The sequence below is a fragment of the Papio anubis genome, chromosome 12 (assembly GCF_008728515.1).
Source record: "Papio anubis isolate 15944 chromosome 12, Panubis1.0, whole genome shotgun sequence".
Classification (NCBI taxonomy): Eukaryota; Metazoa; Chordata; class Mammalia; order Primates; family Cercopithecidae; genus Papio; species Papio anubis.
In genome coordinates, this window is record NC_044987.1 from 9,724,124 (window position 1) to 9,746,627 (window position 22,504).

Genomic DNA, 22,504 nt, shown 5'->3' on the forward strand with positions numbered 1-22,504 from the left:
ACCTGAGGTCAGGAGTTCGAAACCAGCCTGGCCAACTTGGTGGGATCCTGTCTCTACTAAAAATTCAAAAATTAGCCAGGCATGGTGGTGCATGCCTGTAATCTCAGCTACTTGGGAGGCTGAGGTAGGAGAATGTCTTGAACCCGGGAGGCAAAGGTTGCAGTGAGCTGAGATCCACTGCACTCCAGCCTGGAGCTGACACAGCAAGACTCCATCTCAAAAAAGAAAGAAAGAAAGAAAAAAGAAAAAAGAAATAGACCTTAGAACTCTTTCTCAGAGTGAGACACCTTCCCAGCTACCCAATAAGCCAAATGAACCCAATCCTGTGGCCACTGAGTGCCCTAAAACATGTAATTCAGCACTTCATAATGTTAAGGCAAACCAAGCTCCTCGTCTGAAACAGCCCTTTCAGAGAATAGACAAAATATCTGGCATTCAGTTTTTGAGCCAAAAGGTTGAATTTTCTCTGAAAACCATTCTGTTTTGTAAGAACTGGCAAATAATTCAGAAATTAAAAGCCTGTTACTTGTCTCATCCATCTCTGAGTCCCACCAAAGAGAGAATCCTCCCCCTTCTCCAACACCAGAGCGGGGCAAAGGCTTTTCAGAAAGTACAATACTGCATTAAAACTGAAGGAAGCTTTCCAGGTTTGCTTTCCGTTCTATTGTCTTATTCTGTCAGCTCCCACATCTCAAAAAATCCAAGCTTAATAATTTACAGCGGAAAGACATTTAATAAATAAGCGGCAAGATTGGAGCTGTCAGCTCCGCACAATGCGGTTGTTTGCATCTTCCTGCTTGGCATCGGCTCCTGCTCTCCCGCTTGCTTCAATGAAACAATCCCATTTGCTATTTTCATAAAATTAGTTCCTCTGCAGTTTCTATGAATCAGAACCTTCTTTGGAAAGAATTATACTGAGATTTCATCACCATCTGAGTTCAATCATTCTGTGAATTTGATGAATTTTTATCATCTCTATAAGTGGCAGAAAAGGTAAGACTTGGGTGGGCTGATGTAACTGGGCAGAGAGCTCTCCCCTCACATTGGGTGAGGTCTGTCAGTCCTGGGAACCTGGATGGATCTCCACCACCACACATCTGGGTGGCTTTCTCCTCAAAATACATCTCCTTTACATCTATAGTTCCAAATCTTATTTGGGTCATGGACTCTTTTACAAATCTTATGTGACCTATGAATACTCTCCCTGGAAAAGCCCATATATGCCCATGTACACTACACACAAAATTTAGGACACTCCCTCTCCTCTCCATATATATGGCCCATCATGGATTCCAACGTCAAAGCTAGGTGCCCTCTTTTTTTCTAACCATCCTCACTTCCTTTAAGAACTTTGGGCTGGAATAGAAATTCAGTCACCTCCAAAATCCTTTGTAGAAGGAGAAAGAGAAAAGAGAAAGAGAAAACTTTTTTTTTAAAGAGAGGAGCATAAAAGTGAGAAAGTTTCTTTATGATGGCCGTATACTTTCTGAGAAGTAAGAAAAATGGAAAACAGAAGGCAGTTCAAATGAGCTGAAATAAATAATGAAGGCCCAAGGATTCATAAATTGATGCATGCTGCACTGCAGTTGTGTGAATAAGACATGAGATCAAAACTTGGAAAAATTTTGATGAATTCTCCTTGCTTCCAGCCTATCTAACACCTATCCCATCATAAAATAAACTCTACATGAGGAAAGACGCAGTCTGGAGAAAAAACCCAGGACCAGGGGAACTGGGGTTCTAGTATTAATACCACCTCCATCTACTGACTATGCGATTTTAAGCAAGAGGTAGCATAGCTCTATCAATGTGAGATCTTTAAATTAACACTAAATGATTTCCGAAGTTTGTTTCAATTCCAACAGTTTATCAGACATGATTCATTAGGAATCTCTAAGGTAGTAAGAATTAAAACCTTTACTTAAAGGGCCTAATAGTGAATATTTTAGGCTATGGGCCATATAGTCTTTGTGGTAACTACTCAATTCTGCTGTTATAAAGCAAAAGGAGACATAAACAACACATAAACAAATGAGTATGCCTGGGTTCCAGTCCAATTTTACTTATGGAAATCAAAATTTAAATTTGATATCATTTTCATATATCACAAAGCGCTTTTCTTCTTTTGTTTTTTTTCAAGCATTTAAAAATGTAGATATCATTCTTAGCTTGCAGGTTGTACAAGCTAAGAGTAAGCCCACAGGCCATATAGTTTCCCAACCCTTGATCTATAACATCAGATGAATACTGTGATCCTGAAAATCAAGGTGGTAATTCTGGGTGGCCTTGGAAGGTCAGTAATTTGCCTTCAACTACTTACAATAGCCATTGAGGATATTTTTGTTTACTTGGTTTCTCAATTAGCAAAATTAGTAGTTTTTGAGCCTCAGCCAATAACCAACAATTACTTTAGTTTTTGCTACATTTTCAGACCTGTAGAAATGCTAACGTAATCACACAAGAAATTGTGTACAAAAAATTCAGGGCTCACTGGCAGAAAAAGTTTTGATACCTATAAAATGAGCAAGAAAACTTTACATCTTCTCTTGAAATCATTCCATGCCCTTGCTAACGCTAGTGGCCTCTTTGTACTCTTACCCTCTGCTAGGCAGCATAACGAGTGATTGTACACATTTGAGGAGGAAATGAAACACTGGCTTTTGTCATTATTGCTTTGATATTTTTGTTTAGGAGAGAACAAAATAAGTTAAGAACATGGCTTGCATTCATATATGCCACCTATGGGCATTCTACAAGTATAGTATGAAGAATACATACACAGTAGAGATGTGGAGCAATGTGTAGTGGTTCTGTATAACATGGCATGGGGAAGACTTTTTTTTTTTTGAGATGGAGTCTCACTCTGTTGCCCAGGCTAGAGTGCAGTGGCACCATCTTGGCTCACTGCAACCTCCGCTTCTTGGGTTCAAGAGATTCTCCTGCCTTGGCCTCCCCAGTAGCTGGGAATACAGGTGTGCACCACCACGCCCGGCTAATTTTTGTATTTTTAGTAGAGATGGGGTTTCACCATGTTGGCCAGGCTACTCTCAAACACCTGACCTCTGGTGATCCACCCGCCTCGGCCTCCCAAAGTGCTGCGATTATAGGCATGAGCCACCATGCCCATCCAGGGAAGACAATTTTTTAAAAGAGAAAAATTAGATAATCAAATAACCAGTCTTTTTTAGAGTGAGGGACACAGTTTTGATTCTGAGATAGCAAAGATGAAGCACTAAGATGACAGCACTTCTTTCAATCTCATTGAGAGGGTATGATATCATTTAATTAGAAAACTATTAATAACACCTCTCTCCTAGTTAAGGGGTGCAACTGGGAAGTACTTGGGAGGCGGGTCCCCTCTTAAGAGAGAGAAAACCTAATAATGTTATATCCATTCAGGAAGATGTAAAAAACTTTGGAGTATCTCCTCATTCATGTCCATTCTTTTATTTATTTATTTATTTTTGTCATCCAACGACTTCTGAACTTTTTCTTGGCTTCCTGCTCCCCAAAGGGTACCCTGCTTCTGCTGGCTCAGCGCCTCAGAACTTTGGTGTTTTTAGTCTCAGACACCACTTTGCCATCCACTATCCTGGACAATCTTTTGGATGGTTTGCATAGAGTTGCTGCTATGTCCAGGGCATCACTACAACTGAAGTCCTCCCCATCTTCCAGCAGGCTGCAGTAGGTGGCAATCTCAGCCTCCAGCTTGACCTTGATGTTCAGCAGGGCCTCATACTTCTGGGCCTGGCATTGCCCCTCTGCCTGGGCCTGTGCCAGCTCTGAATCCAGGTGCAGCAGGGCCCCACTAAGCTGCTCCATATGCATGGCATAGCAGGCCTCCACCTCCCTCAGGCTGTTCTCCAAGCTGGCCTTCAGATTTCTCGTTGAGTCTAGGTTTATCTCTAAGGACTGAACTATACAGCTCAGCTCCATGAATGTCATCTCAGCAGCTCCTATTTTGGTGGACTGCCTGGTGACCACTGTGGTGTGCTCCTCAGTCTTCTGGGACCAGTACTTGTCCAGCTCTTCTCAGTTCTTCTGAGCCAGCTCATCATACTGGGCCAGGAGGTCTGCATGATCTTGCTGAGGTCCTGAGATTGGGGGGCATTTACCTCCGTGGTCAACCCAGAGCTGGCAATCAGGGCTTGTAGACCTTTTACTTCCTTCTCTTGGTTCTTTTTCATGAAGAGTAGCTCCTTCTTGAGAGCCTCCATCTCTGTCTCCAGCAGTAGCCGACTGACATTGGTGTCATCAATGACCTTGTGGAGCCCATGGACGTTGCTCTCCACAGACTGGCACATGGCCAGCTCTGTCTTATACTTGACTCTAAAGTCATCAGCAGCAAGACGGGCATTGTCAATCTGCAGAACAACACAAGCATTGTCCACAGAATTTCAAAGATATGAGCCCTCGAGTCCTTGATTGTCATGTAGTAATGCCCCCAGACTCTGACCTGGGGTCTCTTCTTCTCCAAGTACTCTCAGATTGTGCTCACCAGCCTCTGACTTTTAGTCACCAGAGTCCTCATTCTGTCCAGGTAGGAAGGCCAGGCAGTCATTCAGGCCTTGCATGGTATCCTTCTCATTTTGGATGTCCCCCATTCCTTCCAGACCCCTGGCCATCCCTGCAGCCAGGTCTCCAGACCTCCAGCCACCCCAGAAGCTTATGGAGAAGGACACTGAGGTTTGGGAGCCCAAGCCCCTGAGGCCTGCATAGACTTTGGCTGCGCTGCTGATGGACCAGACGATATGGCTGTGTGGCTGGATGGAGTGCAGGGACTGGTAGTTGGTGGAGGTGGTAAAGCAAATGGTGAAGCTCATGCTACCTAAGGAGAAAAGCCATATGACAGGACTCAAGTTCTGTTGAGCCAAGCCCATTTTTAATTTATAGCTTAACTGAAGCCAGTATGAACATTAGAAGTGTAAGAAAGTTAACTTTTCCAATCTCAAACTTTGAACTTTGACCACTTTCCTCCAAAATATTAAGGTCTCAGAGTCAGTTCTGACCAACTAGTCTACACATTACTTTCCATCATTTGTCTCCATATTATTCTCCAGATACTCAGTGCTCATTCTTGCCTTGGCCTCTTTGCTCAAACTACTTTCTCTCCCCGGATTCTGTTCCACCTTTCCTGTTCCTACTCATATGCTACGACCCAGCATTAGTTCTAGCTCTATGATAAAGACATACACGCTAATTCCAGCCATAACAAAATATCCCCCAAATAATACAAGGGAAGAAGTGCTCTGGAAACTACAAAATGATCTGCAAATATGAAGTATTATTGTATTTTGGAGAAATTAATTGTACAATAGGGTTGGCCCATTGTTATATCTTGTTTTAAAGTGTTTCCTAGTTGTTTCATGTGTTGTTGACCTAACATTACAAAACCACAGGCTATTAAGACAGGAGTCACATCTCATTTCTGGTATATCTTCACAGTTCCTGACAGAACATAGCTGCAGTCAACACTCAATTCCAGTGAAATGAATTCATCAAAATAATGGATTTCTTAGCCACAGAGCTTCTCACTGGGCCAAGTAATGTTAAGTTGCTAAACACACAAGAAATCATTGGTTACGTTATATGACTGCAAATGAAGCCTTGAAAGTAGAATAAATTTGAGACGTGCAGTTGATGAAATTCAAGCATCTTCTTCTTTTTGGTTCATAAAGCTGTGATTCAGGAGAATTCCTTCAATCAGAGATGCAGTGCTCTAAGATTGAATAGTTTGCTTCATGGTATTTCTGAATTTTGTTTAGGGTCAAAGGTTCAAACGGTGCAACTCTCCAATTTGGTATTGATTTTTGTTTTCCCTTCTTGATTCAGTGGTGGAGCACGTAGCCTGTCTGTCCTACTTCCTTTGGTTGTCCTGATTGATGCATCTTTTGGTCTAACAGGCCATAGCCTCAAAGCAAAGTCATGGCAAGCTTTAGTTGGCAGTAAGGTAACAGCAGTCTGCCAATAGCGTGGGCCAACTCCAGTTCCAGCAGCCTGGCGGCAGAGGGTTTACTTGATGGACCCAGGACCGCTTCCCCAGTCTGTCCCGTGGGTAGAATGATCCTTGCCTTAGTCTGCTTCGCAAGGCTAATGGAAGTATTAAATGCCAAATAAAATAAGGCGAGATAAAGATAAATGAAGCGTGCCGTTATTATAACTGGTGCTTCGTCCTCAGTTCCCTCCAGGAGGGTTGTTGGGGCACCTAATGACCGGGCCTAAGCTGACTTGTCCCCCACATCTTGCGCCCCACTCGAGCCAGTGGGTTGGGCAGTGAGATGTTCATCAGACCCCAGAAAACGCACTTATGTCTAGACGACTGTGCAGCTCTCCGGAGTTCGAGATCTGAGCTGCCCAGCCCCGCCGCTTCGCTGCCTGGATGCGCAATCTCTATGGTGACAGCGAGTGAGGCCGGAAGAAACCTCTCTCTTCCGCCCAACAACCCGCCCTCGGGCTAGACTGACCAATGGCCCAACGAGTTACGGAGAGATGATGTGATTGACATGGGGGGGGTGTGGCGTGCAGCTCGGACCGCTGCTACCCAACCGAACTGAGGTCGGTCCAAAGGCCGACAGGCACCGACCAATCGGAGGGCGTAACAAAGGGTGACGAGCCAACCCATCGCGCATGGCGTTGCCGGGAGCCGCGCTAGGCGTAAGCTAATAAGGAAGAAGTTGGGCGTTGAGAGAGCGACGCTGATTAGTGAATGTTAAATCACCTGAATGAAAGCCCACTTGTGATTCGCCCTAAGTAAACAGGAGCCCGGTGGGCTGGAACCGGCCGGAATCTGAGGTGTGAGTACTGCCAGGGTGGACAGTGGGATCCAGGTGAGGCGGGCAGAGGTGAGGAAAGCAGGGCGGCTGCGGAGAAGGGAGAAAAGTGGCGGGTCGGGCTGAGGTGGTTGGAAGAAGGCGTGGGCGGACGGCGGTGCACGGACCTCGCAGACCGCCCTTACCGCTGATCTGGCCCCAAGGCCCGGCTAATAAATACTTAATGTGAGGCAGAGAAGGAAGGGCTGTTTTGTGTTTCATACTCTTAAGAAAAGGAAGTGTCAGTGCCTGATTCAGATCTCTTATGATCAAGACCTTAATCCCTCTCCAGCTACTGGGAGGTGGCCAGGTGAACATTCTGAAGACGAGACATGGGGGGTATCGTTTTCCTGTCGCCAGTTTGAATCTGCAGCAGGGTTGGGGAGAAGCTTAGAGTTCCAGTAGAGTGTTCCCAGGCTGCAGTGCTGTGAGATGCAGACAGCGGAGGGACCGAGGCTCTGCAGCCGTTCCAACCCACAACACCGTCCAGGAGTGAGATGCAAGGACGAGACCTAGGTTTACTGATCCTCCTTTTCTATCAACGTGTTAAGAGCAGATGCTACATCGGTGGCATTTTGGGAGCTTGGCAACTGATTTTTTTCCCAGGCTTGCATTTTATCTCATTACAAAGGTAGAGGCGTTATTCTAATATTTTAAAATTCAAAAGATAGTGAAGTGTTTAAAGTAGAAACATAAAAGTGTGAAAGTAACCGCCCAGTTATTTTTGAAGGGTTGGAAAACAGCTATAAAGCAAAGTGGAAAGAACTGTTCCAGAAGAGCACTTCACTCCTGTAACCCACTGTTTTCTGTTGCTTTCAAGGGCTTGAGTCAGTGTGAAAATCGGGGGATGGGTGAGATATCTCCCACCAGCAGCAGCACTTAGGCCACATTACCCTCTGAGGAATCCACATTTGTCTTAGGTAGTAAGTCATCTTATAGTGGCCGTTAGTATTCTCACTCATGATGATCAGCCTGGTGATGAGTACTGTGTTTTTAATCCATTAGGTTACCTGTGCAGGGATCAGTCAATTTATTCCTATTTTCTCTGACAGCTGGATGAAAGGGTATGTAGAAACAATCGTTAAATGAACACACACATCTAAAAGGTTTTGAACAAACTCTTTCCAGAGAAAAACCTCACAGCATTGAGCACAGAAGGAAAACATTGGCCTTGTAGTTGCTCTTGTCAGCTGCTGAACGGTTCAAATTTAAATTATTTTTTTCCACTCCAATCTACCTGCTTTAAATGCCACAGATATTAAGTAAATGGACTTACCCTTGAAATCAGGTTGGCCAAGCCATCACTTCTCAAAGAAGGTTTACTGACGGCGTGAACAGTAAACAAAAACACTTCCATTTTAATATTTTATTGTATTGTACTCAATAACAATAATTTAGCCATTCTAATATGGGAAATTATCACAGATATTATCACATTGAAATAAGATAAAAATGACTAGATGTTCTCTCTTCCCCTATAGCAGCACTCTATACCATACCCAGCTCTTCTTTTCTATGCTTTGTAAGAAAATGTATAGTTTGCTTATAAAATTATGAGCTCCATTCTTAAAAGAGCTTGGGAATATTTATCTTATTTACTTTAAAGCCATACCATATGTAAACCAATGTCTCATGAACTCTTAAGCTACTAAGGGGGATTGAAGGGCAACATTTCTAATGGTGCCAGCCAGCTTCAACTACCATTTGCCCTCTATTCTAACTGTTAGAGTTGATCCAAGTCTTCTAGGTTATTTGTGTAATATCCAGAATAGCACAAATTAAATTAAATAGTTGTTTTCTTAAGGGCAGTACCGTCAGGTCAGACAACTAAGCTAGAAACTTGTGTCATTTCTAACACCTTCTCCCTTGACACAGCTAAGACTGGAGTTCAGACCCTCTTCTCTTATCTGGAGAATTGCGTTTCCTAACTGATCACCCAATTCACATGCATTCTGCTGCCCATTACCTTTTTAAAAATTAAAAATTATCACAAAAAATTTAAAAACAGAAAATAGTACATTGGGTAGTATAATATCTGTGTTTCACCAATCAGATTAATAAATATTAACATTTTGGCACACCTGTTCAAGTTTTTTATTTTAAAGAGATAAAACATCACAGATTTAGTTCAGATCCCTTTTATTTCCACTCCCAACACCATTCCCTTTCCTGCCTCCCTCTCCAGAGGCAAACAGTCTTTTGAAATTGTCATACATCATTTATGCCCATGTTTTTATACTTTTGCTGTATATATGTACGTCAGAAACAATACATATTACTGTTTAAATTGTATTTAATTTAAAAAATACAAGTAGTATCGTACTGTGGGTTCCATTTTGCAACTTGTTTTTGTCACTCAACATTGTTTTTTTGATATATTCACATCAATACATACAGATCAATTTCGTTTTAAATATTCATTATGAATATATAATATTGTATCTGTTCCCTGATTGATAGACATTTAAATTTTTTCCTGATGTTTTGCTATTGTAAACAAAGCTGCAATAAACACCTTGTACATGTCTCTTTATGCAAGAACTTTCTAGAACAGTGGTTCCCCAAAGAGATGCTGCTGCCCGTTTTAGGGTGTTTTGGAATTTGTGAAGATGTATTTTGTTACTCTTTGATGGGAGGCACTACTGGGGTTTACAGATCAGGAATGAGGGATACTGGATGTTCTGTAATGTATGGGACAGTCCTCACAACGAAGAATTGTCCTGTATCCTGTGCAACTTTTGAGTATCCCACAAGATACTCATTTATAATTATCTGAGTCTAGAGCCTAACTCCAGTTTTTGTATAAACATAATGGATTTTTTGGCACAGTGTAATATAGTAAAATTTCCAGGAATGCAGCTCTAATGTAAATCAGAGGAAAATTATACTTATTTGTGGTTTGGAACTTTAACAAGAGTTGTTCATCACTCTAGCAAATCACATAACTGAAGGCAGCACAGCTCGTGGTATTTGAGTTGCCAGAACAACACACCTGCATAGTCTGCATTTGAAGCTTTTGCGTTCGTGGTGATTCTAAGTTTAGGTGCAAGCATCTGACTACTGTACTTCATTACGTATTCTAGTGCAGTCAGCCTGAACATTTGTATATTTAAACATATGCTATTTCATTACGAATTACTTTCCATTTAAAATCGACTTCTGTATATCATACAGAGATCTAGTTTTATTATTTTCCTATTGGAGAATCATTTGTCCCAGCACTATCTATGAAGTTCTTTACCCACTGAATCATAAAGCCAGCTCTGTGCTTATAGGAAGTTCTCACAAATGCACGGATCTGTTTCTGGGTTCTTGATTTTATACCACTGGGCCATGTGTCTTTGTGCCACTATCACACTGTTTTAATTACTTTGGTTTTTTAATGTGTCTTGCGGCAGTTTGTAACAAGAAAGGCAAGTTGCCATCCTAGTTCTCAAAATTGTTTTGGCTATTCTTGGGTTTTTGCTCTTCCATATGAATTTAGGATCTGTTTTCAAGTTCCACAAAAAATTGTTTTTAGACGTTGGTTAGAATTGCATTGAATTTATAGGTTAAGGAAAATTGAGATTTTTTAATTGAACCATCCCATCCAGGAACACAGGTTATTTCTCTGTTCAGGTCTGCTTTATTTCTCTACCCAGGTCTTTACTGTTCAGGTCTGCTTTATTTCTCTAATCAGGTCTCTCTCTCTCTTTTTTTTTTTTGTCTTTGAATAAAGTTTTATAATTTTAGCTATACAAATCTTACTCATCTTTTGTTATAGTCATATTTATACAGATATACATATACATATCCACATCTTTTTGTTATGAAAGTTTCAAATATATTCAGATGTATAGAAAATTCCAGGATAGCAAACATCTACATACTCATCACCCAGCTTCAACAACTAGCTCATGACCAGTCTTGTTTCATGTCAGCTACTTCACCTCCTCTCACTCAGATAATAGAAAGCTCCTAGAAACCCTTTTCTGTTATCTGTAATGTGCTACGTGTGTGTATGCATATATCTTTATCATACTCTTTTAACAACATAATAATAGCGTATTTTTCAATAATGTTTTTTCACTGAAAATACAAACAGTAATTTCCTAATACTATCAATTATCTGGATATTCTTCAGATTTCCCCAATCATTTCATAGAAGGTTTTTGCAATGCTTTGTTTGAATCAGGACCAAATAAGGGTCCATATACTACACTTGGCTGACACATCTCTTGATATTCTTTCTGTAAAGTAAACATTTTAGTGAAGGGTAATACACATACAGAAAAGTATATAAATCCTAAGTGCATGGTTAGATACAACATCACCGTATGAATAAAGCCAGGTGACCAAAACCCAGATCAAGAAACAGAATTTTATCAGCATCTCACTGAACCCCCTACAGTCACTATGTTTCACAAGCCAACCATACCCCTGACCTCTAGCGCCTAAAATTAGTTTGACCTGTTTTTGAACATTATATAAATGGAATCATATACTATGAACTCTTTAGCCTCTAGCTTTTTTTCATTCAATATTTGTGAAATTCATCCACATTGTTGAGTATAGTTGTAGTGTGTTCTTTCTCATTGCTTTATACTATTCTCATTGCTTTATACTACATAATGCTTTATATACTGTATGAATGAATAGATTGTAGAGTACTATATCCACTCTATTGGTAGATATTTGGATTGTTTAATGTTTTAGCTATTTCAGGTAGGGCTGCAATCTTTGTTTTGAACTTAGGTGTGCATTTCTGTTGGGAATACATCTAAGAATAGAAGAGCTGGGTGTAGGGTGCATTTATATTTAGCTTTATTAGATACTTCCAATAGTCTCCAAAGCAGTGGTTAACAAATTACGGCCCTTGCCAGCCGTATATGAAGGTTCCAGTTACTCCACATCTTTGTCAACACTTGGTGTTGTCTGTCATTTCATGTTAGCCATTCTGGTGGGTATATGAAGCTACTGAATTTGGTTTTCATTTGCAATTTCTGGATGACTAATGAAGTTGAGCACCTTTTTACATATTTATTCTCATTCAGGTATCCTCTTTCTCAAGTGTTTATTCTTTTTTATCTGCTTGATCTATCAGTTTCTGAGACATATTTAAAATCTCTCACTAAATTAGTGGTTTTATCCATTTATTATAGTACTTCTGTCAGTTTTGGCTTTATATATTTGGAGGTTTTGTTGTTAGGTTCACATTTGTTTCAAGTTGTATCTTTTTACTGAATTGTTCCTTTTGTGACTGTTCTTATTAATATTTTTCAGAGCTTTACATCTATTTTGCTTGGTACTAATATTACTTCAGTAGCTTTTATTTTGTTTCGCTTGTTTTTTTTTCAACTGTGGCTTAAAACAAAAACAAAAACAAAAAAACATAAAATTTCCTGTCTTAACCATTTTTAAGAGTGCACATCAGCAGTGTTAAGTATATTCACGGTGTTGTGAAACAGAGCTCCAGAACGTTTTCATCTTGCAAAACTGAAACTCTATACTCATTGACGATCTCCCTATTCCCTCCTTCCCTGGTTTTTGTCTTGTTAATATTTGCTTTGCATGTCTTTCTCAATCTATTTTCAGCCTCTCATTATACTTTCTGTAGAACTTTTGTACACAGCTATTTTTAAAAAGAAAAATCTAAGAGAATTTCTTTTAGTAGCCAAATATAATGTTTCCTTGTACTACGATTACTGCTGTATTTGGGTTCATTTTTACAATCTTATTTTGTATTTTCCATTTTCCTTGCTTATTCTTTGTTCTGCCACCCACCTCACTACCACTGACCCTTGCCCCACTTTCTGTTTTCTTTACTTTTTTTTCACTTTACTAGTATAGAAGCTATATTTTCTATTTCTGTTGCTTGCTGTTTACCTATGTTTTTTTTAAACTTGTGTACTTAGCTTAAAAAACAAACACCTCCTCCAAAACAAAATAACTGTAGAATGCTTTAACTTTGAACTATCCTTTTCCATCTACCATATAACTGTTGAGTAATATTTAGTTCTTTCTGATTTTTAACCCCTCAAAAATTGTCATCATTACAGAAATCTTTACTGTCAATATTTCTTAGTATTTTTCTCACCAATCTTCCTACATCTCATACCTCCTTTCTTGGTTCATTTTCCTTCTTGCTGAAATATGTCTCTGAGTAGCTCTTCCACTGAGGATCCATGAGAGATGAACTACATTTCACCCTTTGTATGTCTGAAAACATCTTTATTTTACACTTACTCTTGAGGGAGTCTTGCATGCCAGCCTGTGGGTTTAGTTTTGTCTCTGCTGGGATCCAGTGGGTTCTCACTTTTAGTCTAGTTTTCATGTTAATCTTTATATTTGGGATTCCCGTATCACACTGGTAGTATTGAATCTCACACATGGATATGATGTGGGGTGGGGAATCAGATTTCTCTTGGGCTGTTGTTTTTTGACCTGTGGCCTGAAGCACTCAGCCAGCTTTCTTCCAGCTAAGTCAGTAGCAAATTTTTTAGACCCTATTTCAAGAACTGGTCAGCCCTGTGAGGGCCCAGCTTTCTGCCTTGTTCCCATTGCTAGTTCTTTGCCATCGTGGGCTTGAGACCTTATCTGCCTTGAAGAGAATCACCCTGAAGGGCTGTATCAGGCAACAGTACCCCCATAGACTTTTAGGCTCAGCTCAGGCCTTGAGTTACATTTTTTTTATAGCACTTAATTATTTTTCTTTATTGTTTTCGAGCTCTGCTGTGTACTAAATTCTTCTTGTTCCATTTTATTGAACATTTCTGTGTTTGCTGTTGTATGAGGCACTTCCCTTGTTAACTTCCGTCCAGCATATTGACCAGAGGTTACAGTCATTTTTCTAAAACTCCGTATGATCCTTTCACTCCCTCACCTGATGTTTGTGGACTTGTTAGCGCTGTGTCATTTATTCCTCCCACAGATACTTGTCATGTATAATCTCTGTGCTAAGAACTGGGGTTACCACAGTGAGAAAGATACCAGGTCTCTGCCTTCGTGGAGTTTACTATTCTAGTTGGAGAGACAGAAAATAAACTTGTAAACAAATAAATGAAAATATTAACTAGTTCTGTGAAAAGTGCTCTGAAGGAAATAGAGTGATGGAGAGTCAGTGTTTGAGGGTTACTTTAGAGAAGACACTCAGGGAACACCTCACTGAGGAGTGACATTTAAGCAGAAATCAGAAGGCTGAGGAAAGCCAGTCCTACAAATAGTAGCAGGCGTGCTTCGGGTTGAGAGTTAGTTCCAGGCATTGGAAACAGCAAGTACAAAGACCCAGAGATGGGGAAACCCTGGGCATGTTAGAGTGACTGAGATGGTGCCCATGTGGCCCTAATGGGGGCAGACTGCTCCCCAGAGAAGTTAGGCATGCAGGTGGGCCCCAGGTCCCATCTCCCCTCACTCCGATTCTTTCTTAAACGTGCCTGTGCGGAGTACTTCCTTTGTAAAGCCCCTCTCACTCTTGCCGTTCCCACTGCACTTCGCTTTTACCATCACTCAGAATGTAATATGGACACTTGTTTTCAGGACAGTGTTCTCCAATAGACCTTGAGCTTCTGTCAGAAGATACCTTATTCACCTTTGGCATCCCCAGCTTATAGCGCAGTGCTTTACATGGCAGGCACATCGTAAATGTTGATTCAATAAATGTATTTCTTTAGCAGTTCATACTTAGACCCTCCTTTCCCATAACTTTATAACTTCTCATAGCTAATGTTTTCGTGGTATTTAAGCCATGAGGGTAAAGAAAACCAGCAACCTAGAGGAGTGTGTTTGCTTAAGACTTGTCTCCGATGCTGAAAAGGAAATCCAGGGGAGGTAGTGCGGTGTGCTGTTCCTCTGCTGTGAGTCGAATGGTGCTCCCCAAAAATATATGTCTACATCCTCACCCCTGGAATCTGTGACTGTGACCTCGTTTGACAAAAGGGTCTTTGCAGATTTAATTAAGTTAAGCATCTCAAGATAATACTAGATTATTTGTACAGACCCTAAATCCAATGACAAGTACCCTTACAGGAGACAGAAAAGGTGAAGACAGACACAGCAGAATGCCATGGGAAGATGGAGGCAGAGACTGGTGTTGTGAGTTAAAAGCCAATGAACGGTGCCTGGAGCTACCAGCAGTTGGAAGAGGCAGGGAAGGATTCTCCCCTAGAGCAGCCATCCCCAATCTTTTTGGCACCAGGGACTGGTTTCATGGAAGACAGTTTTTCCACAGGCGGATGCAGGGCAATGGTTTCAGGATGAAACTGTTCCACCTCAGATCTTCAGGCATTAGATTCTCCTAAGGAACCTGCAACCTAGATGCTTCGCACATGAAGTTCACAATAGGGTTCGTCCTCCTATGAGAACCTAATGCCGCCACTGATATGACAGGAGGCGAAGCTTAGGCAGTAATGCTGGCTTGCCTGCTGCTCACCTCCTGCTGTGCAGCCCAGTTCCTAAAAGGCCATGGACCAGTGCCAGTCCATGGCCCAGGGGTTGGGGACCCCTGTCCTAGAGCCTTTGGAGGGAGTACAGCCCTGCTGACACCTTTATTTTGGATTGCTGGCCTCTAGAACTGTGAGAAAACAAATTTCTATTTTGAGCTGCTAATTAGGAAACTAATAGGTACCCCATCGCGCTTATATTTCACCCATTGTAACATGGCTATAGTCATACCTTTCTCAGAAGCTTCATGCTGGGATTGAATGAGATATGTTTGCATGGCACTTAGCACACATAAATGTTCAAAAATAGTGATGGCTGTTCCTCTTCTTTAAGGACTGAGAGTTTTCGTCCTCTTGAATAAGAACTCGACAATAGACTGAGAACTTTCTGTCTTGTGATCGATTGCCTGGTGAGTCAAAGCTCACACCATGGATTTAACCTGAGAGCTTCAACTTCCGCTTTGGCCCTGGAGTTCCTTCCCATGCCCCGGTGTCTTCTAACAGTTCTTAGGGTTTTGTATCAAGAGAGGGTTCCGTTTTCTCCCGTGGGCTGGGGGAAGAGGTCAAAGTAGAACTCAGGTACCGAATTTGAAGGGAAACCCTCAGAAAGACCTTCTGAGTGCAGAGTAGAAAACACGCCTCTCGGTCCCCGCCAAAGAGAAAGGCTTTGGCTTCTACATTTCCAGTTTCCATTAAGGGACTCTGGGCCTGGACATTTCTGAAAATTAATGACCTGTACTGAGTAATCCTCCTAACACACTGATCATCAGAAAATTCCCTGTACTGAGTTTAGGCTTTCTGTATTTGTCTGAATGCCTTCATGGGAGTGTGTGGCAGGAAGGCGGCGCTGGAGCACAGAGGACACTTGATCGTGCGGCGCGCAGGGCGGGGGCCGCCGCTGCCTCCCCGCGGGATGGCTGGCACTGTGCTCGGAGTCGGTGCGGGCGTGTTCATCTTAGCCCTGCTGTGGGTGTCAGTGCTGCTGCTGTGTGTGCTGCTGTCCAGGGCCTCCGGGGCGGCGAGGTAAGGCATTCTTTCCAGCTGGGAGTCCCAGGTAAAGCAATTAGAGGCAAAATCGCTGATGCTCATTAAACATTTAGAATTTAAGAGATCAGTTTTGTAATTACTGGCAGTTTGAATGAGTTGCATTTTAACCTCTTTTTATAAGCACGAACTGTGTTATTTATGCTCGGAAGCCGAGATGGGAGAAGGAAGTGGTGTGGTTGAGTTCTAACTGTGGCAGGAAATTCTGCTTTCACTGCTGATTGAATTTCTGGAGGTCGTACGGGTGTGTGTTTATGAATTGTTCAGATTTATGGCAGAGGCTTGGTCCAGTCCCCGAGGCTGTAGCCCTGGACCCAGGAAAAAACAACATGTGATGAGTTGGGCCTGCTTTCTATATCACGCGTTGCCTTCAGAACAGGGTTAGGCCATAAACCGACTCTGAAAAAACTGTAGAGTTGCACCAAGATAGTGTTAGTATGAAGCAGAGAGTTGTAGAATTTTCTAAAGTATTCTGTTCTAAAAACAACAGAAGTGGAGGTGGAGAGGGGATGCTTTGGTTTTTCTCGATTATGACTTTGGGCAGAAGTAAAAATAAAAACTACACATTTCCGTTCCTAGGAATTGGGAATTACCAAGAATAAACGGGAATGCACCTAGCTGGTACCTGTCTAGGAAGAAGGACTTTGGGATGAAGAGGTTGTTGACAGCAGGTCTCTGGACATTGTTAAGGGACTGAAACATAGAATATTGGCTCCAAGGAAGAGTCTTTCCAGACCTAACTGATCAGAGAAAAAACTGTAAACAGTGCTTTTAATATATGTCTTTTTGACCCCAGGTTCTCTGTCATTTTTTTATTCTTCGGTGCTGTGATCATCACGTCAGTTCTGTTGCTTTTCCCACGAGCTGGTGAATTCCCAGCCCCGGAGGTGGAAGTTAAGGTAAAGCTGTTGGTTTTGTTTTGCCTCCTGAGCTGTAACTCTTGTTTCTCTTCATCTGTATGTCCATCCTGCCCTCGATGTTCTCTGACACCGGGTTTCCCAAGATGTCAGAATTGTAAAGTTCAACCAATGGTAGGGAACGTTCAGAGAGAGTTTTAAGTTTCCCTGCCCCTTCACTCAGGAAAATAATCTTACTCTGAATTCCACCTCTAACCCCACCAGGCAGTTATTTGCCTGATTTGGTCTCATCTCCAGTTTGCATCAAGTTGAAAACAGCCTGTTGGAAAGCCTGTACCATGCGGACAGAAAAAAAAAGAAAATGAAATAAGGATAGTCAGAGGCCTGCACCCGAGATGGAAGTGTTCCCATTCCTGGCAGCCTGGGCTCCTAACCGCAGATCCTGGACTGAAACTGATGTGGTGCCCTGAGGGTGCTGAGGACATGCTTCTCCAACTGCATGTGCTAGAATTTTCCCAACAGTCTTCTGGGAGTTCTTTGGTCCTCATGCCTGGGACCATACCTGCCAGCACCCACGTCTTTAAATGGATTTTTATCATCTCTCTCAGAGTCCTTCTCTGGAGTTCTTTACCATGGCATTGCCATGCCTGGCTGGTCTCAGACCCATGGGATCTTGACAATGGCATTAACCTCTTCTGTCCCATTACTCCTTCTCACAGCTTTCCTCTTAACCTTCATTTTGATGTTTTAAGTGATAGTCATGAAAATAGCTAAAATTCTTTAAGGGATTTCTGTGTGCCAGGTCCTGTGCCAAACGCTTTGTTTGCATTGTCTCATTTAAACCTCAGGACAGCCCTAAGTAGTATGACATAGGTACCATTATTATCCCCATTTTGTAGGTAAGAACACTGAGTCTGTCAGAGGTTAAGGTAACTTGCCCAAGGCCACATAGCAAGAGGCAGAACAAGGATTCAAGCTGAGGTCCGTCTTCAAAATCTTCATCGTTGAGAACTTAACAGAATATCCAGGGCAGTCCCAGAGAGCTCATGGGTTAGCATTTTGACACTAGACAACAACAGTATACAAGAATATACGTGTAACTTTTGAACTAAAATTGACACTCTAGGATTAACTATGGCAAGAGGAAGGAAATTAAACTCCAAGGGAAATAGTACTTACCACACGCAATTAAGGAATTATTTCCATTGATGCCAGTTTGTTGTCAGTATTTGGAAAATACTCTGGAGGTCTGGGTACCACGTGTGTGAGCCGGGGCAAATTCCCACCTCACTTACCTTTTTTTTTTTTTTTTTTTTGAGAGAGAGTCTCACTCTGTCGGCCAGGCTGGAATGCAGTGGCACGATCTCAGCACACTGCAACCTCCGTCTCCTGGGCTCAAGCAATTCTCCTGCCTCAGCCTCCTGAGTAGCTGTGATTATAGGCATGTGCCACCACACCCAGCTAATTTTTTTATTTTTAGTAGAGATAGGGTTTCACCATGTTGGCCAGGCTGGTCTCGAACTGACCTCAGATCACTCAGCCTCAGCCTCCCAAAGTGCTGGGATTATAGACGTGAGCCACTGAATCCGGTCGCTTTCCCTGTCTTTTAAGGGGGATAGTGATATAGGCTGCCACATTTCTGGATGCTGCAGATATAAACATTGGGAGAAGGGCACAGAGCAAACACATTTTTGAAATCAATCCCTCTATTCTCTGTCATATGAGTTTCAGACCCAGGAGGCAAGAATGGGGTTTGAGCAAAATACTTTTGTCAGCATGGCCGACAGAATTGGAGTTCTAATTTTCAGGTTTTGAGAGCTGGCCTTTGCAGCAGCCTGGCTCAATGCGGTATCAATAATACATGGCCTGGGCCTTCTGCACCCAGGGCCTGCTAATTGGCTAATTAAAAAGTGAAACGTGTCGAACGAGCAAACATGTGGCCCGCAAGAGACTTGTTCAGTACCGGAGCCAAGGTCAAAGTTATGTTAAAGCTGTTTTATCAAACTGACCTTTGTTGTAAGTTGACTGTTGGGGTAATCTCTGGAGCAGCTGAGGTGTCTTTGGATCTCGGTGATCCCACCAGGGCTTGGGTCTGAGAGGTGCTTTGCGTATGGCCGCTGTGTTAGTTTTCTATCGCTGCTGTAACAAATCGTGTGAACTAATGGCTCACAACACAGATGTATTATCTTACAGTTCTGTAGGTTAGAGTCCAAAATCAGTCTCATTGGGCTAAAACCAAGGGGTTGGCAGGGCAGCATTCCTTTCTGGAGGTTCTATTGGATAATCCACTTCCTTATCCTTTCCAGCTTCTAGAGGCTGCTCGTATTCCTTGGCTGACAGCCCCCTTGCTCTATCTTCAGAGCCAGTGACATCACACCGCACTGACGCTTCCATCCTCACCTCTCTTGCTCTGACCCTCTCTTCCACCTCCCTATTCAACTTAGAAGAATCCTTGTGATTACATTGGGTCCACCTGGATTGGATAATCCAGGTTATTCCCACCTTTTTTAAGGGCAACTGATTGGCAATCTTAATTCTCCTTTAACATACAATCTAACTGATCCACAATTTCTGGGGATGAGGATGTGGCTATCTTTGGGCCGCTATTCTGTCTACCATAATTGTCTTTCAGGTGTTTTGGATTCCCTCCTAGGTGCTGGGATTTCAAGCCTGTGAAGTCAGTCAGCCACTTGGTTGGTGGTGTTGCTCCATTAGGTCTGTAGATTAAATTGCTTTTTCCTGCCCAAATTTAAGCACCACCATTTGGATCTGGGGAGAGTGGAGCTCTGGAAGGGGACAGTGAACAAGTGGGTAGCGCCAACACCAATTATAGGGTTTTGTCAGCAAAGACCAACATCTTTGGGGCCTCAAGTGTAAGGCCAGGCAGCCCATTGTCTGCTTTGGGGCAAGTTACCTATCCTCTTAGTGTTTTAGTATCTCAGGTCAATTACCATTTTCCCTGCCCTGTGGCAAGGGACTCTTCCGCTGACAGCTTTAAAGTCAAGTCACCTTTCATTTTGAAAATGAACCCTCCTGAAATGGCAATGGATTGATGATTTTGAGGGTTGGGTCTTAGATACATGGGAGTTTATTATACTATTGCATTTTTATGTATGTTTAAAATTCTCTGCAACAAAATGTGTTTTAGCAACAACAAAAATGTGCCTTTCTAGGACCCAGCAAAAGCTTCTCATTAACTCTTTCAGATAATGGATTTCAGAATATAAAATAATTCATCCAGGGACTTCAAAGTGTCTACCAGCCTCCTAAATTGAGCCATTTGTTCCCTGTACCTCATTGATCCCTTCTTGACCTGTGTCTTCTGCTCAGGGAGTTGAGGAAAAGATTCTTTTTTCTCCACGTACAGAGGAGACTCAGGGCAGGATGTTACTGGAAGTTACACTCATGAACTAACTCTTGGCCCACTCATCACAGAGTTCAGATTAACCCAGCCAGGGTGCCTAACTGGTAGTAATTTCATTTTGATGTTTTCTTTCCCCAGATTGTGGATGACTTTTTCATTGGCCGCTATGTCCTGCTGGCTTTTCTTAGCGCCATCTTCCTTGGAAGCCTCTTCTTGGTTTTAATCCATCATGTTCTGGAGCCCATCTATGCCAAACCACTGCGCTCCTACTGACCACTCTTCGCGAAAACGAAAACCTGTTCTCTCCTTCATTGTGATGACATCGATGAGCAGAAAGGCACTATTCAGAGCCTTGACAGCCCTCCTGCCTTAAGACTGGAGGAGTGTCCGTCCATCACGAAGACAAATCTCCTGAGTCCTGGCTTCCAGAAACAGGATTGCCAAATTGTCCCTGTGGGGCTAGATTCTTACCAGCTTAAGAAGGATATTGCTATCTTCTTAGTACCCGTACCTTAGGATTTCCAACTGTTTTGAAAGGGAAATAGTAACAGTGATCTGCTTAGAGTGGATTTTCACTCAAGTCCTTAGTGAGTGGATTTTGGGGAAAGGAGCACATGGGCTTCTGGTTCTTTTTGATAATACATAAAATTCTTCATTATGAAGTTGCGGTCGTTTGCAAAGGAGAGGCACTCAAATTCGAAAGGTTATTTTAATGTGATAATTTGGAAGACTTACTCAAATGTTGGTCATTGACCACTCTGTGCATATATTTCTGCAGAGCTCTATAAAGGCAATGAGTGTCACTTCCCTCTGCTCTAATAAGGCAATAAATAATAGCTAAAGGGCTGACTTTCACTTTGAACTCTTGGCCACGGCTTTTTTAATCAAGTATCTTTAGGTTTCCTTGGGATTAGAGAAAAGGTATGGAAATATTCTTTTGTTTTGTTGTTGTTGTTGTTGTTTTTTGGTCTTGCCATGTATCTGTAGGTTTTTTTCTTCTATGATGTAGTGGGCTCTGTGTGCTTTATTTAATTACCATGAGTCCATTTTGGGGTGTCTTCTCTTTTCATCTTTGTAGCCCTTTCTCCAAAGCTAGTGAGGAAGGTATATTCTCAACATTAGATATAACTTTATACTTATCTCATCTCCGAGACCAAATGAAATTTGCATTAAATGGAGGGGCTCTGGTCAGGTTCCACTTTGGAAGTCTGATCCTGACTTCCTAGAGCCATTTGAAAAAGAGTCTTCTGGCTTAAAATTAAGAACCAAGAAAACAAGTTGGAAAGAGATCACTGATGGAGTATGTGCTCTATGCCATGGCACACTAATTCCTTTGAGGTTTAATTTATTTAATTTTTACAAGTCTCATTTTTATCATCCCCACTTTAAAGCAGAAAAACCGGAAGCTTAAAGAGATCAACTGACTTGCCCAAGCTTCACCTGACAGCCAGTGTGCAAACCCAGGTGTGGTAGGCCTCAGGGCTTGTCTCGGAAAGAAAACACACTAGGCTCTGTGCAACTCTGAGAGCTTGAGGTAGGTTAAGGCCACGTTCCTTCACTTTCTTTCCTCAGTCCTGTTTTCAGGGTAGAGAAGGTACCCAGTCCTGCCACCCCAGAGGCAACTAAGCTCTAAATTCCAAGAAGAAAGAACAGGTAACCATTGAGAGTCATGGGCTGGTGAGGGGCAGGTATAGTTATCCCTACATCGAACCATTTCCTTTATCCTACTTAGTTTGTAAAAACTTTGCAGATAAGGCTTTGTACAGAAAACTTCAAAGGAAATAGTTTCCTAATCTGGCCTAGGGCACACAGGTAAGAAAAGAAGAAACATCCTCTAAGCAGGTTGAGGGAGAGAAAAAAGAATGCGTAAGTCTTGAGGGAAGTGAGACAAGCTGGGATCCTCATGCTATTGTGTTACTCTGTGAGTCTCCCTGTAGCCCAAGTGGAAGCTTGGCTCCTAACAAACACAAGCTGCCAATTGTTGCCTTCTTCTGAGAGCCTTGCTAAAAAAGT

General features: G+C 42.2%; 1 protein-coding gene and 1 pseudogene across 21 annotated transcripts; one reads left to right on the forward strand and one right to left on the reverse strand.

The window, feature by feature from the left end:
* Positions 1–3,431: 3,431 nt before the first annotated feature.
* On the reverse strand, positions 3,432–6,430 carry LOC116269671 (annotated as a pseudogene). Its single transcript, XR_004177313.1, has one exon. The product of XR_004177313.1 is annotated as a keratin, type I cytoskeletal 18 pseudogene (transcript).
* Positions 6,431–6,607: 177 nt separating this feature from the next.
* TMEM218 (transmembrane protein 218) lies at positions 6,608–21,353 on the forward strand. Of its 20 annotated transcripts, none has more exons than XM_021926709.2 (6): positions 6,608–6,827; positions 7,815–7,873; positions 15,561–15,636; positions 16,054–16,249; positions 17,067–17,169; positions 20,630–21,353. In XM_021926709.2, exons 4-6 carry the CDS (start codon positions 16,140–16,142, stop codon positions 20,762–20,764), a joined length of 348 nt encoding a protein of 115 aa, XP_021782401.1. In that variant the 5' UTR covers positions 6,608–6,827; positions 7,815–7,873; positions 15,561–15,636; positions 16,054–16,139; the 3' UTR covers positions 20,765–21,353. The 20 variants fall into 20 exon arrangements, with proteins under 20 accessions (XP_021782401.1, XP_021782403.1, XP_021782408.1 ...); XM_021926711.2 differs by having other exon boundaries at positions 16,064–16,249; XM_021926716.2 differs by having other exon boundaries at positions 16,068–16,249.
* Positions 21,354–22,504: the final 1,151 nt, after the last annotated feature.

What these genes read in the sequence shown, in the direction of transcription:
- TMEM218 (XM_021926701.2), top strand. Translation starts at nt 16,047, where the DNA reads ATGGGAGTGTGTGGCAGGAAGGCGGCGCTGGAGCACAGAGGACACTTG. An exon ending in AGGGCCTCCGGGGCGGCGAG is followed by an intron (nt 16,250 to 17,066) that starts GTAAGGCATTCT and finishes TTTTGACCCCAG; the next exon opens with GTTCTCTGTCATTTTTTTAT. An exon ending in CCCCGGAGGTGGAAGTTAAG is followed by an intron (nt 17,170 to 20,629) that starts GTAAAGCTGTTG and finishes TTCTTTCCCCAG; the next exon opens with ATTGTGGATGACTTTTTCAT.